At 46.9% G+C, this 15,182-nt stretch overlaps 1 protein-coding gene across 1 annotated transcript in view; it reads right to left on the bottom strand.

The window, feature by feature from the left end:
* The window catches only part of utp20 (UTP20 small subunit processome component), a 120,594-nt gene extending 105,814 nt beyond the window's left edge, over window positions 1–14,780 (bottom strand). Inside the window, exons 1-9 of the mRNA XM_078221075.1 lie at window positions 14,631–14,780; window positions 11,389–11,469; window positions 9,489–9,555; window positions 7,308–7,440; window positions 6,562–6,750; window positions 4,492–4,573; window positions 3,448–3,585; window positions 2,286–2,441; window positions 400–546 (exon numbers count right to left, since the gene is read on the bottom strand). Coding sequence (XP_078077201.1) covers window positions 400–546; window positions 2,286–2,441; window positions 3,448–3,585; window positions 4,492–4,573; window positions 6,562–6,750; window positions 7,308–7,440; window positions 9,489–9,555; window positions 11,389–11,469; window positions 14,631–14,675 — 1,038 coding nt within the window. The 5' untranslated portion in view covers window positions 14,676–14,780. The remainder of the gene's footprint in view (window positions 1–399; window positions 547–2,285; window positions 2,442–3,447; window positions 3,586–4,491; window positions 4,574–6,561; window positions 6,751–7,307; window positions 7,441–9,488; window positions 9,556–11,388; window positions 11,470–14,630) is intronic.
* Between the last annotated feature and the right edge of the window lie 402 nt (window positions 14,781–15,182).

Here is a 15,182-nt window from a genome sequence, read left to right as displayed (position 1 = left end):
TCAGAGCAGATGGAGGAAGTTTTGAGGAGATTTAATGGTGATATTCACAATGAGGGTCTTCAAGTGAGCAAGTAGGGAGGAACTGTTTTCACTGGCGAATGGGTCAGTAACCAGAAGTCACAGGTTTAAAATAATTAGCAAAGCAATGAAATAAGGAGGAATATTTGTTGTAATGATCTGCATCACACTGCCCAAAAGGGTGCCAGAAATAGATTCCACAGTAATTTCCAAGTGGTAACTGGATATGTCCTTGAAGAGGAATCTATAGAGTTAATGGGCAATAGCTTCGATACGGGGCTAAATCGGAGAGTTCTTTCAAGCAGCCGGTACAGGCACAACGGGCCAAATGACCACCCTGTCTGCTGTAAAAGTCAATGATTCCATGATTACGAGCCTCACCTCACAGATCTCCTCAGGATGGGTAACCTTTGACCCATGCGCACTCTCCAACAGCACCAGGTATATCTGCAGTAAACGCTGGACTTGCTCAAAGCCTTCTTGTCTGTCGTCACAGGTTAATTTGTCACGTAGGCCCAGGGTGCATCTCTATCAAAGGCAATTGTTCAGTTTTTAATTGCAGAATATGTTTTACAATGGGCAGTCACACAAAACATAATGTATCCCTCCAATTATCCTGGTTTCTTCAGCTCCATTCACCAGTCACATGCGAGACAGAAACTTATTCCAAATCACAGTACTTAGAGGTTTACAGCATGGAAACAGGCCCTTCAGCCCAACTTGTCCATGCCGCCTTTTTTTTTAAACCCCTAAGCTAGTCCCAATTGCCTACATTTGGCCCATATCCTTCTATACCCATCGTACCCATGTAACTGTCTAAATGCCTTTTAAAAGACAAAATTGTACCCGCCTCTACTACTACCTCTGGCAGCTTGTTCCAGACACTCACCACCCTCTGTGTGAAAGAATTGCCCCTTTGGACCCTTTTGTATCTCTCCCCTCTCACCTTAAACCTATGTCCTCTAGTTTTAGACTCCCCTACCTTTGGGAAAAGATGTTGACTAGCTGATCTATGCCCCTCATTATTTTATAGACCTCTATAAGATCACCCCTCAGCCTCCTACGCTCCAGAGAAAAAAATTCCAGTCTATCCAGCCTCTCCTTATAACTCAAATCAGCAAGTCCCGGTAGCATCCTAGTAAATCTGGTCACCCTATTTTTTTTTTTTTACAAAAGACGGTTATTATAAAAGCAGGACCAGCCAGTGGCTCGTGGTCCTGCATATTTTTTTTATAACTTACTAGTTCTAAGACAGCACGATCAATGGCTCGAGATCCTTCTCACTAAACAGCAGGGAAGATGGTGGCATGGTGATAAAGTCAATGGACTAGAATCCAGAGGCCCAGGCTAATTAATGCTCCGGGCAACTCGAGTTCAAATCCCACCACGGCAGCTGGTGGAATTTAAATTTAATTCAAAAATCTGGAACATTCATTGAGGGCGGCATGGTGGCACAGTGAGTAGCACTGCCTCATAGCGCCAGGGACCCGGGTTCGATTCCCAGCTTGGGTCACTGTCTGTGCGGAGTCTGCACGTTCTCCCCGTGTCTGCGTGGGTTTCCTCCGGCTGCTCCGGTTTCCCCTCTCAGTCTGAAAGACATGCTGGTGAGGTGCAGTGGCCATGGTAAATTCTCCCTCAATGTACCCGAACAGGTGCCGGAGTGTGGCGACTAGGGGATTTTCACAGTAATTTCATTGCAGTGCTAATGTAAGCCTACTTGTGACACTAATAAATAAACTTAAGGAACAGAGCAGGGAATGCCTTTCAGCAACTTGACCCTGCTTCGCCTATTAGATCACGGACAATCTCTATCCTAACTTCATTTATCCAACCTGGTTCCGTAACCCCAAACACCCCTGCTCAACAGAAATCTATCCATGTTGGTTTTAAGAATTTTCAACTGACTCCAGTTTTTTGGGTGAAGAGTGTCCTAGATTCCCAATACCCTCAGTAGAAAGAAATACTTCCAAACATCACCCTCTGAAAAGCCTGGCTAAAATTTTAAGCTTCTGCCCCTTTGTTCTGGACTACCCACTAACATAAGAACTATCTATCCAATCAATTCTTTTAATCATCTTAACCACCTCAATCAGATCACCCCTTCATCACCTTTACTCAAATGAACATATACCTATTCTACGACACCTGTCTCATAATTTAAGCCTATAAACCCCTTGGCTCTTTGCTGTCCTCATTAAGCAACGCAGCAGGTGAGCTGTCATGAGCAATGTCACTGGAGGTTCCCTGGCACCTTTCGATGAACTCACTCGTAAACAGCTCCAGATGACATCAATGTGTTCCTCATCAATGTAGGCTGCACAACACTTGGCCATGTGGCTAATGGCTTTCCTGATGGTATCCCATGGCAGCACACTGTCGGTCTCTGTGATAGGTCCCAGTTTCTTTAAGACAACAGGGATAACCTGCAAAACAGAAAACAAATCTTTACAAATCTCAGTGACAGATTATTTTCTCTTCTGTAAAATAATAAAACTGCAAGTTAATCCTCCCCAAAAATTATATTTTAATAAGTTGCCTTTAAATTTTGGGGTTTTTTTTGTTAAAGTGCCTCTTTAAGGAGTGGTGCTTTAATTAATTAGTATAAAGAAAGACTTACTGGCTCAGTGGGCACAACAGTTACCTCTGAATCACAGGATTCCAGTTTCAAATCCCACTCCAGGCTTGAAGCACAGAGCTGACACGCCAGTGACAAACTGTAGAAGATGGATGCAAAGCTTCCTACGATGCTAGTTTAAGTGGCCTATCTTCAATTGGTTCATTTCATACAATCCTACAGTGCAGAAGGAGGCCATTCGGCCCATCGAGTCTGCACTGACCACAATCCCACCCAGCCCCTATCCCCATAACCCCATGCATTTACCCTAGCTAGTCCCCTTAACACTAAGGGGCAATTTAACACAGCCAATCCACCTAACCCGCACATCTTTCGGACTGTGGGAGGAAACCGGAGCACCCGGAGGAAACCCACGCAGACATGGGGAGAACGTGCAAACTCCACACAGACAGTGACCCAAGCCGGGAATCGAACCCGGGTCCCCGGTGCTGTGAGGCAGCAGTGCTAACCACTGCGCCACCCTGCTGCCCGACACGACAAATTTGTTTATTTGTATTTCTAAAAGTGTAGAAAGGAAGACTTGTAGGATACTGGGTGTTAGTGGGCAGGAGGCAGATATATGTAATGTCGCCTTCTGTAAATAAACCAGCTATCAAGAAATGGATTGCCGTATAGTTCCATATTTCACCACCTGGCTTAGGATTGATTTCACATCTCAGGTCACTCAGCCAAGCCTTGCCAACAGTGCCCTGCTAACCCCTCAGCGGTGGAGTCCCAATGGCCTGAAAGCAACACCAAGGATAGGTAATAAACAAGGTCTTGCAAGTGACATCCTGGAATAACTTGAATGTTACCTTGGCTGCGCACGAGTGGAAGGTATTTTGGACTCCTCTGCAGACATCAAAAAGCAGCTGTCCCACACCCTCTGCCTTCTCAGGGTGCTCCTCCAAGTCAGCGAACATGAAGTTGAAAAGGGCGTTGTGGTCAGGAGCCTGCACATACACAAGGAGGAATTTTGAACTGGTGTGTGAAGGAACAAAGACCTGCGTCAATACAGTTCCAATAGAATAAACGCGGAAAATAAATCCCACTGCACTTTCTTCAATGGGATAAGAACGCAACTTACAGCAAGTTGCGTTTACAAAACAACTTTAACATAGCAACGTTTTTTGTTATTCATTCATGGGATATGGGCGTCGCTGGCTGGCCAGCATTTATTGCCCATCCTTATTTGCGCGAGGGCAGTTGAGAGTCAACCACATTGCTGTGGCTCTGGAGTCACATGTAGGCCAGACCGGGCAAGGGTGGCAGATTTCCTTCCCTAAAGGACAGTAGTGAACCAGATGCGTTTTTCCAACAATGGTTTCATGGTCATCAGTAGATTTTTAATTCCAGATATCTTTTATTGAATTGAAATTCCACCATCTGAAGTGGCGGGATTCGAACCCGGATCTCCGGAACATTATCTGAATTTGTGGATTAATAATCTAACGATAATACCACTCGGCTATCGCCTCCCCATATTACCTGAGGTGCTTCACAGGAGTGCGAGCAGGCCAGCACTGACACTGAGCAACACAGGTTATATTAGCACAGGCTACCAAAAGCTCAGTCAGAAAGGTAGATTGTAAGAGGGAGGAGGTTGAGGAAGTTCAGAACTCAGATAGGCAGATGGTTAAAGATAAAACGTTGGACTTTATTCACGTACAAGTTTTTAGTTACATAGACACACTGTGTTCCTCCGTTCATTTATCTATATTTTATAGATACATGTTCACACACACACAGCACTGAATCTCATTAACTTCCTATCGATATACAGTTAACAGCCAGAGCCCCGGCAGCTGAAGCCACAACGCCGGTCCCAGGAATGAAGAATAATATGAAAATAAACTCACCTTTCTCATCAAGAAAGCAAAACTTTCAGCTGCAAAACATCTGATGTGTTCCTTCTTGTGGCCCAAAAGTGAACTGTACAAGCTAAAAACAAACAGGGAAAGTATATTAACTACAATAAGTTCAAAGCAATGGTACCAGACATGGTGTCACACAAAACATCTTCCCCCTTAACCAATCACCCGAAATGGATGATGTGGCTCTTACTTCAATGTTATTGATGGGACCTTGTGTGGGGAAACTGCCCAACCTGTTTCCCAATATTACAAACAAATACTTTACCAACTATTTCATTGGCTGCAGAATGTTCTTTGAATCATCGAATCCCTGCAGTGCAGGAGGAGGCCATTTGACCCATCGAGTCAATACCAACTCTCCAGGGATCCAGGTTCGATTCCCGGCTTGGGTCACTGTCTGTGTGGAGTTTGCACGTTCTCCCTGTGTCTGCGTGGATTTCCTCTAGGTGCCCCAGTTTCCTCCCAAAGTCCAAAATTGTGCGGGTTAGGTGGATTGGCCGTGCTAAATTGGCCCTAGTGGTCAGGGGGACTAGCTAGGGTAAATGCATGGGGTTATGGGAATAGGGCCTGGGTGGGATTGTGGTTGGTGCAGACTTGATAGACCGAATGGCCTCCTTCTGCACTGTAGGATTCTACGATTCTATAATCTTCTGTATCAACTATTCTTCCGCTTGGACCCGAGTAGTTCTTTATTCCAGGAATCTGCTTGTGCAATCCATTCAGTTTTTCCATTTCTGAGTTTCTTCCAAGGTGAATCCATCATTTTCTCCAAACAAAATTTGATAATATCTCTCCCTTCTCATTGCTTTGCACGTTTTCAGACAACTGCCACGTTCCTTTTGTCGAAGTTGCATCAAACTCTACTTCTACCTTCAACATTTCTTCCTTTTTCTTTTTATATTTACTGGACAATTCTCTCGAGTTGCTAACTTATTCCAACAGTTGTGTTCTTCTCTCTTTGGGTTTGTCCATTGCTGTGTCCTCTTCAGCACCCTCAAATACCGGACAGTTTCTGCCTCTCTGCAGAATGACAATTTCTCCAGCTCATTTGTGCATTCCACACGACTGGTAGCGCAATCATTCAACTGGATCTCTGCAGGATTCCCAATATGGCTTTGATGAATGATAGCTCTGCTGCAACAGTGCAGTGACTCTTGCAGATGATGCAGGATGTTGTATACATGCATCCATGGATCAAATCTTTGATGTGTTTCATTCCGAGACTAGCAGTTCTCTCACCCAACATGGAACTAATAGCATCCATTTCATGGGAAATCCTGGCTCTTCTCGAGTTCCATGCTACGACTCCTGTTGCCGAGTTCTGCTTATGCTTTTTCTCTCAACTCTTTTTTAATCTTTTATTCACATCTTTCTGCTCTGGCGGGTGGCACGGTGGCACAGTAGTTAGCACTGCTGCCTCACAGCGCCAGGGACCTGAGTTCGATTCCGGCCTCAGATCACTGTCTGTGTGGAGTCTGCACGTTCTCCCCATGTCTGCGTGGATTCCCTTCGGGTGCTCCGGTTTCCTCCCACAGTTTGAAAGACGTGCTGGTTAGGGTGCATTGACCCGAACAGGCACCAGAGTGTGGCGACTAGGGGAATTTCACAGTAACTTCATTGCAGTGTTAATGTAAGTCTTACTTATGACTAATAAATAAACTTTACTTTATAACTCTAGTTCCTTCACCGCATCCTGGTGAATGTTGTCATGTGTCTTACTAATAGATTTCCTAGTTATTTCCGCCTTTTCCATGGTGCTTCTTTTTGTTTAACTTTGATCGAGCTGGGCCGCTTCTCACTTAGATTAGGATCAAACACCTTTACCTCATTTTCGATTTGTTGTAGCTCCCGGTTAATCTCATCTTTTCTCTTCAGTCTTACTTTTTCTTCTGCTGCGCCTTGTCTGACTTTGACTGATTACAGTTTTATCGTCTGCTTGTAGTTTATTGCTAAAACTTCCAAGGAACTGCTCATTACAGTACAACAGGGTGGGAAAAGGGAGGGCACTTAATAGCCTGAAGAGAAGACACATGATAAAAGAAAATAAATACACACCTGTAAATGTCCGTTATGTCCTTCACCATAAGTCTCCAGAGGTATTTGTACAGGTAGGAGAGGCAGGTGAAGGCCCATTCCAACAGCTCTGTGTCCTGTGTGTTCAGTAGGGAGGTTATAATTATGAAGAAGTCTCTGAAGTGAGGATAGAAATCCGTCTGCAGATCTCTGGCTAGCTGTACCACCAGGCTGTAATATACAAATAGTGGATACCAATTATCACACCACCACTGTACAATTATAGATACCTATCATAGCAAAAACAGCCCAACATGCTTAATAGTAACACTAACAACCCTTGACACCTAGTCACAGTGATATTAAAGCACGCTTATCCTCCTGCAACATTATGTGAAATGTACAATAACAACAAAGCGGGGGCGATACTCCCAAAAAGGTTGTAAGTGCTGCATTCATGGGAAAACTGGTGTAAATCATGATTGTTTTTCCAGTGGGAGTTCAGACTCGGATCTCCCGCACTCAGTGCTATGCAGAGGTCACAATCGGGAATATCATTAAAAGCTCGGGGGAGGCAGGGCCTATTCGTGCCAGAGTCTGATAGTTCCAGCAGTGGTCCCGAACTGTCAGCCTGCAGTTTGCTGGCCAGCCCGGGACTCTCGCAGTGCTGCCCCTCCAAATTAGCGTGTCTGGATGGGAGAATCGCCCCCGGCGTGACTAGGGTTGGTGCCTGTGTACACTTTCTGTGGGTGAATTGTGGGGAAGAGTTCATCTGTTCAGATCCTTACTCAAGCAAAGGCTGATAGGCCAGGCTGTTCTTGGTTTGAAGATGGTTTTTCAAGCTTTCCACCACTGCATTCTGATGGTACACCAGCTGATTAAAAGACTGGGTTTTTCCGTACACCTCTTTGTGAAACTTAACTATAAAAGAAAAACAGATTGGAATCCAGTCAGCAAGTTACAACCGTGCAGATTTTGATTCTGTATCGCAGCCTTTCATCAGTTTGGCTCAGCTGAGAGACCATAAGACATAGGAGCAGAATTAGGCCACTCGGCCCACCGAGTCTGCTCCGCCATTCAATCGTGGCTGATATTTTTCTCATCCCCACTCTCCTGCCTTTTCCCCATAACCCCTGATTCCCTCATTAATCAAGAACCTATCTATCTCTGTCTTAAAGACACTCAATGACCTGGCCTCCACAGCCTCCTGTGGCAAAGAGTTCCACAGATTCACCACTCCCTGGCTGAAGAAATTCCTCCTCATCTCTGTTTTAAAAGGATTGTCCCTTTAGGATCAAGCCCCACTCCACAAGCCGAGGACACAGGGCTGCACTGCCAGATGGATCCTGAGCCAGCAATCCAGTCTGCCTCCTGGTTGGGAAGGAATAGGGAGCTCGCCCACAGTCTGGAACAATACCGACCAACAATCAGACAATATCAATTAACACAATCACTTTCGCCACTGCTGTACGAATACAGCCACTTCTAAACAGTGACTGCTCTTCAAAGCAAGACATTGAGTGCAAAGCGCTTTGGGACGTTAATGGCAGATGTGATAATTTTCCTCCCTTTATACAAAAGTTTAATTCACTGTGAAAATTAAGTTGTAATTCCAGCTATGGCCAAATATTTAATTCACTTTGTTCTGCAAGATTAAGGATGCTCATTTCAAATAAAGCACCGTGGGGTTGCTGGGACTTGTGAAACGATAGTTAAAAGCAGTTAAAAACGGCTTTTGCTGGTGTGGAAATTAAGTTACAACAACAACAAGGCAACTCTGTCAGCAAGAATGGAAAAAAACTTATCAAGCAAAGCCCCATTTGAGGTCAGCGGTTGCGCATTCAGGAATGAGAATAATCTAACCTTGTGTCAGTTTCATAAACACTTATGTGATTAACATAAATCCTCAAGTGTGACTAAAGGGGCAGCACTGCTGCCTCACAGCGCCAGGGACCGGGTTCAATTCCGGCCTCGGGTCACTGTCTCTGTGGAGACTGCACGTTCTCCCCGTGTCTGCGTGGGTTTCCTCCGGGTGCTCCGGTTTCCTCCCACAGTCCAAACATGTGCGGGTTAGATTGATTGGCCAAGCTAAATTGCCCCTTAATGTTAGGGAGATAAGGAGGGTAAATATGTGGGGTTATGGGGATAGGACAGGACCTGGGTGGGATTGTTGTCAGTGCAGGCTCGATGGGCCAAATGGCCTCCTTCTGCACTGTGGATTCTATACTACCAGCCTGCTCCTAGATATCCAAATTAGTGTAGCCCAAGGCAAGAATTTAATCTTTCCTGTGGTGATTATGTTGGGCCTTAATGTAAATCTAAGGAGACCAGTTTAAGCAGACCTAAGGAGACCATTCAGCCCCTGATGCCCATACTGCCTCTTTGAAAGAGCAATCTCCCATTAATTTGGACAGGTTCAAGGGGTCACATGATCAACCCATGCTCCTATTTCTGGTGTTAGTCTGCTCTTCCCCCGAAGGCTCAGAATCCCTACAGTGCAGAAGGAGGCCACTCGGCCCATTGAATCTGCAACAACTCTCCGATACACATTTACCATTTCCAATCCACCTAACCTACACATCTTTGGACACTAAGGGGCAATTTAACACGGTCAATCCCCTAACCTGCATATCGCTTGGACTGTGGGAGGAAACAGGAGCACCCAGAAGAAACCCTTACACAAACATAGGGAGAACGTGCCAACTCCACACAGGCAGTGACCCGAGGCTGGAATTGAACCCGGGTCCCTAGCGCTGTGAGGCAGCAGTGCTAACCACTGTGCCACCGTGACGTCCATTTTCAAGAATTTATCCGCTCCGGAGTACACCGGATAGTTCAGCGCATCAGATTGGTTTACTAGATTATCCCGACCAACTGGAGTGAAAACCAGCTTCCATATTTCACTGAAAACTGTAATAAGGTTCAGGCAGATGTTCGCGGTGTAACCGTGTAAGTGAAGCAAGCCATACCAAAGTATTCAGTGCAGTTCAGGTCTTTCCATTTCTCCAGCCCTTCATAAAAATAGGTTTCGACCTCCTAAGATGAGAAGTGCAGGCTTTTATATTCACGTGCAATAGAGTTCAGTTCGCAAGCACAAAGAGAAGACTGGAATCACAATATCTGTCACTATACTTCAGAGCAGGAGCAAACACATTGCACGCCCACCAGTCCTGTAGGTCTGCCCCACAAGTCTAGGTAACTGTGCCCGATACTCATATCTCTCACTCACTGGTCTGTTCTGCCTGAATCTGAGCATTTGGAAAGAGTTGTGCGCAGTGCTGTTGTCTCCATGGTAGAAAAATCCCAAATCAGAACTGCAAGTTTGTCGGCATTATCATTTATCTGGGATTTAATAAGATAGATACTGCAGCTTGCTGTGTAGCTGCCAAGTTAAAAAAAAATGTTTAAATAAAACCTCATTCTGGACAGTGTGCCAACAGGTCGCTAAATGAAACTGTCTTTTGTTAAAATGCACAGCCATTGGGTTAACCAAGCAATCTATCACTGGGGACGCGATGGATCCAAACATTTGTTTTTATTTATCCATTTTACAGGATGTGGGCATTTCTGGCGGGACCCAGCATTTATTGCCCATTACTCATTGCCCTCCATTTCAGAGGGCACTTGAGAGTCAACCACATTGCTGTGGGTCTGGAGTCACATGTAGGCCAGACCGGGTAAGGACGGCAGATTTCCTTCCCTATAGATTTGCACTGGAGCTCAACATGAAGTCAGATCCACAAGCATCAACCATGGCTGGGTTGGGGAGCAATTTTACCCAAGTCAGAAGCTTGGAGAATTCAAGTCGCACTCCAAGATTGGAGCACAGAATCCAGGTTGGCAGTCTCCAGGTGCAGTACTGTCATAGATGCCAACTTTCAGATGCGATGTTTAATCGAGATCCTGTCTGGTTTTTCAGGTGTAAGAGATCCCTTGGAACTATTTTGCAGAAGAGCAGCAAAGGTCTCCCATGTCCTGACCAACAGACACCCTACAGCCAAATATCACTACAACCGATCATCAGATCACATTGCGATTTGTGGGATCTTGCTGTGCAAGTTGGTTGCCACGTTTTCCTCCATTGCAACAGTGGCTGCGTTTAGAAAAACAATTATGTGGCAATCAACTGCTTCAGGACATTCTAATAACATAAAAAGCGTGATACAAATGCAAGCTGATTCTTAGTTACAAAGATTTTCACACTTCACTGTGCGCCAAGGAGTGAAGGTTACAAAAGCTTGAGTGTTTATTTACACAGGAGGACCTTAAATAAGAACACCTAATTTTTACAACGCGCCATTGGTTAATTTAGTTTTAGGAATGCAGGGAAACCAAAACAAGGCTCTTTTCCAAGTCAATGAGCACAATTGTTTTTAAAAATGACTTCAGATCACAGCAATTATAAAGGAGACCACTCAGCCCATCAGACCAATGCTAACCCAAAGAGAAAATGCTGGAAAATCTCAGCAGGTCTGGCAGCATCTGTAAGGAGAGAAAAGAACTGACGTTTCGAGTCCAGATGACCCTTCGTCAAAGCTCTTTCCTCTCCTCACAGATGCTGCCAGACCTGCTGAGATTTTCCAGCATTTTCTCTTTTGGTTTCAGATTCCAGCATCCGCAGTAATTTGCTTTTAGACCAATGCTATCGTTTCAAACCTGCTCCCATTTCCCCTTTTCTCCACATTGTGTCTCCTTCTTCAAATCCTTACCCAATGTTTCAGGCTTTGTCTCAATAACCCCTTGTGGTGAAAACATTGCCCAACAATCTTTGATGTGAAATTTTAAATCCCTCTTCATGTTACTCCAGATATTTGAGGGAGGTAATTGAAACGTATTCGTTATCAAAAGGCCTGTGCCATGAGTCATTACCTCAGCATAGCTCCCAGTTCTATCAATCCGGTGAATTATATCGATATTCACATTCGCCAATCGTTCAGAGAAGGTGAGAAACTGTAAACACAGAAAGGTTCATCTCATTTATCTCAAACACAGCACATCATCCAGAATCACTGCACACAGAGCGAGGCCAACCGTGGACCCTCTATGCGACTCAGTTGGGTAATAAAATGAAGCAATTGCTTTTTGTTCAGTCAACAACATCCTCCAGTGCAACTTCAATCAACATTCAAATCTATTTCAATATCACTCTCTGCAATAAGGGAATTTCCCAAAATAAATTTTGGTTCATTTTTAGGTCACCTATCTATAGAGACACAAATCCAACACCTCACCAACTGGCAGCAACATTCCCATGATTATGGGATGCTCCCATTTGGGAATAAAGAGTGCCTTCCATGGGGAAGAGGGTACTTCAGGACTGCTTGACAGTTTGGAATCGGGTAAAGTTTATTTATTTATTAGTCACAAGTAAGGCTTACATTAACACTGCAATGAAGTTACTGTGAAATTCCCCTAGTCGCCACAGTCCGGCGTCTGTTTGGGTCAATGCACCCTAACCAGCACGATTTTCCGGTTGTGGGAGGAAACCCACGCAGACACGGGGAGAATGTGCAGACTCCACACAGACAGTGACCCAAGCCGGGAATCGAACCCGGGTCCCTGGCGCTGTGAGGCAGCAGTGCTAACCACTGTGCCGCCCCGGGTCGGGTGGAGCGTAGGGAATTTTCATGGTTTTGACTTCAAACTAAGTGCATGTAAATTATACCTCAAGGCATAAAACAAACCCGGTCTTTTGGCTAAGATCAAGCATTGGATAGAGCCCAAGATGGGATGCAATGCCTCATCTTGTCAGCTTGGATCATGTTTGTCTTCCTTGTGGGGACCTTCAATTGGGACTAATTGGAATTTGAATTTGGTTTCCTGGACCAAGCAAGGAATGGGTTTGGGTTTGCCCGGTCCATTCTGAGCATTGGCTTTGTAACTTTAAGGATGGAGTAAAAAAATTTTTTTAAACTCCAAAGTAAAGCAGAGCCGGACTCTCCTTCAGGATTTTCACTCCAATTTGCTGTCACCTCAGATCCAAGTCCAGCTTCAAACTGCATTTCTGCTGCAATTGTAGCCCTGGTGTGAAACAAAACCGATTCCCAACAACAGCCTCTATACTTGCAGCACAAATTGTTAGAAAGTGCCCAAACACTAGCTTGATAAAGAGCCAGCATTTCCCACATTAATCAACATGATGCTCGATGCAGTCCATTCTGCGCAGCAATCTCTGAGGCTCAGGACAAGTTCACCACATAGAATCCCGACAGTGCAGAAGGAGGCCATTCGGCCCATCGAAACTGCACCGACCACAATCCCACCCAGGCTCTATATATCCCTAAAACTCCACGTATTTACCCTGCTAATCCCCCTGACACTAGGGGGCAATTTAGCATGGTCAATCAACCTAACCAGCACGTCTTTCAGACTGTGGGAGGAAACCAAAGCACCCGGAGGAAACCCTCGCAGACACGGGGAGAATGTGCAGACTCCACACATACAGTGACCCAAGCCAGGAATTGAACCCGGGTCCCTGGAGCTGTGAGACAGCAGTGTTAATCACCATGCCACCCATGAAAGTTGGAAAGGGTTGGCAATTACAGTCAACTATTCTGGGTGTGAAGCCACACACAGGACCACAGTCCATTCAGCTCACCATGTCTCTGGCAATTCTTCACTGAAGCAATCGAACCCTATTGCCCCGTTCTCTCTCCTAATACCTTCACCCGCAGAAAACATTTAAGATGCAACAGACTCTGCCTCAAATGCTCCTTGTGGCATCAGTCCATTCTGCGCAGCAATCTCTGAGGCTCCTTTCCGAGTCAATGATAATTTTAAGTCAATGACTCTCATCACCTAATTGAGAGGAAACAGTCTGCCCATATTCACTTCAGCAAAAGCTTTATTTCTCTTTTAGAAAGAGATACTAAATGTCCGTCTGTTGCAGGGGTAACAGTCCCCTTAGCTGCAACTTCTGCTTGTTAACCCCAAGCTCCCCTTGGGTGTCTCTGTAATGGGGGCAGACTCTGGATAAGCTCAACTTCTCTCTGCCCCAGGTTAACACAAATTGTACACGTGTTTTCTGATCCCAGATTCTGGAGTGTCTCCATGTTTTCCAACGGTGATTAAATACATGAACCCATATTGCAGCCATGAGTCAGCCAACGTATATACCCTGGTGACATAGCGGCCAGAATTCTCTGACGTTCGTGCTGCATCGCCAGCGCGGATGGAGAATTTGGCGTTCAGCCAGATCTCTGCTCATTGTAGCAGGACTGGAGAATCCCACCGGCGTGGATGGAGAATTTGTCTACAGCAGGACCGGAGAGCTCCGCCGGCGCAGCCGGCCGGAGAGCCCCGCCAGCACGGACGGCCAGAGAGCCCCGCCGGCACGGACGGCCAGAGAGCCCCACCGGCACGGACGGCCAGAGAGCCCCGCCGGCGCGGACGGCCGGAGAATCCCGCCGGCGCGGACGGCCGGAGAATCCCGCCGGCGCGGACGGCCGGAGAATACCACTGGTGCGGACGGCCAGAGAATACCACCGGCGCGGACGGCCAGAGAATACCACCGGCGCGGACGGCCAGAGAATACCACCGGCGCGGACGGCCAGAGAATACCACCGGCGCGGACGGCCAGAGAATACCGCCGGCGCAGACGGCCAGAGAATACCGCTGGCGTGGAAGGCCGGAGAATACCGCCGGCGCAGACGGCCGGAGAATACCGCTGGCGCAGAAGGCCGGAGAATACCACCGGCACGGACGGCCGGAGAATACCGCCGGCGCAGACGGCCAGAGAATACCACTGGCGCAGAAGGCCGGAGAATACCACCGGCGCGGACGGCTGGAGAATCCCGCCGGCGCGGACGGCCGGAGAATCCCGCCGGCGCGGACAGCCGGAGAATCCCATCCTACACAAATGGGACACAAAAAGGCCTGGTACCCAACTGGGCGATGGTTGATTTCCAGCCAAACTGCTTCCTCCCCTCCTATTTTTAATATTTTGATATCTGATGTTAGAGGTCAGCTCTGTGTTGCGATGTCCCGGGGATATTCCCCCAGGGTCGCGCACAGCACTGTCCTGGAGACTGATCCTCAATTACTGGAGGCTCCCGGCCAGTCCGGGGGGGTTGGCATGGTGACCAGCCCGGGCAGGGCGCTCCGCCGCTCACCCGGAATGTGTTGTCGGTCCGGTGCCGGGCGGGTTTGTTCTTCATGGCGGGGGCTGGGGGGCGGGAGACCCCCGGAAGGCCAGGACGGGAGTTCGCTTGTCTTCCCTCCTCTCACTGTGCCGCACGCCGCCAGCATCTGGGCGCCGCCATCTTCACTGCTGCATTGTGGGAGAGCAGGCCACGTGACCTCAACGTCACTGGGCGAGCTGACCAATGAGAGCCCGACTCGAACCGGTCACCACGTCCCCTCTCCGCGCATGCGCGGCGCAGGCAGCACCTGCTGGCCTTTCCCAATGGGAGGCCATTCAGCCCCTCCAGACTGGGCCAGCATTCAGCATCTTTCCATTCAAGCTGCTGCTTTGGGCACACTGCTGGTTTGTTAAATTTATAAAAGTAAATGAAAAATGACAATAACAAAGAAAATTGCCCTCACTTTCCAAACCCACCCACTACCGTCCAGATGGACAAGGGCAGCAGATATATGGAAACACCACCACCTGGAGGTTTCCCCCAAGCCACTCACCATCCAGACTTGAAAATCTATCGTCGTTC

This window comes from Mustelus asterias, chromosome 9 (assembly GCF_964213995.1).
Source record: "Mustelus asterias chromosome 9, sMusAst1.hap1.1, whole genome shotgun sequence".
Taxonomy (NCBI): Eukaryota; Metazoa; Chordata; class Chondrichthyes; order Carcharhiniformes; family Triakidae; genus Mustelus; species Mustelus asterias.
This window is presented reverse-complemented; position numbering and strand designations above follow the sequence as displayed.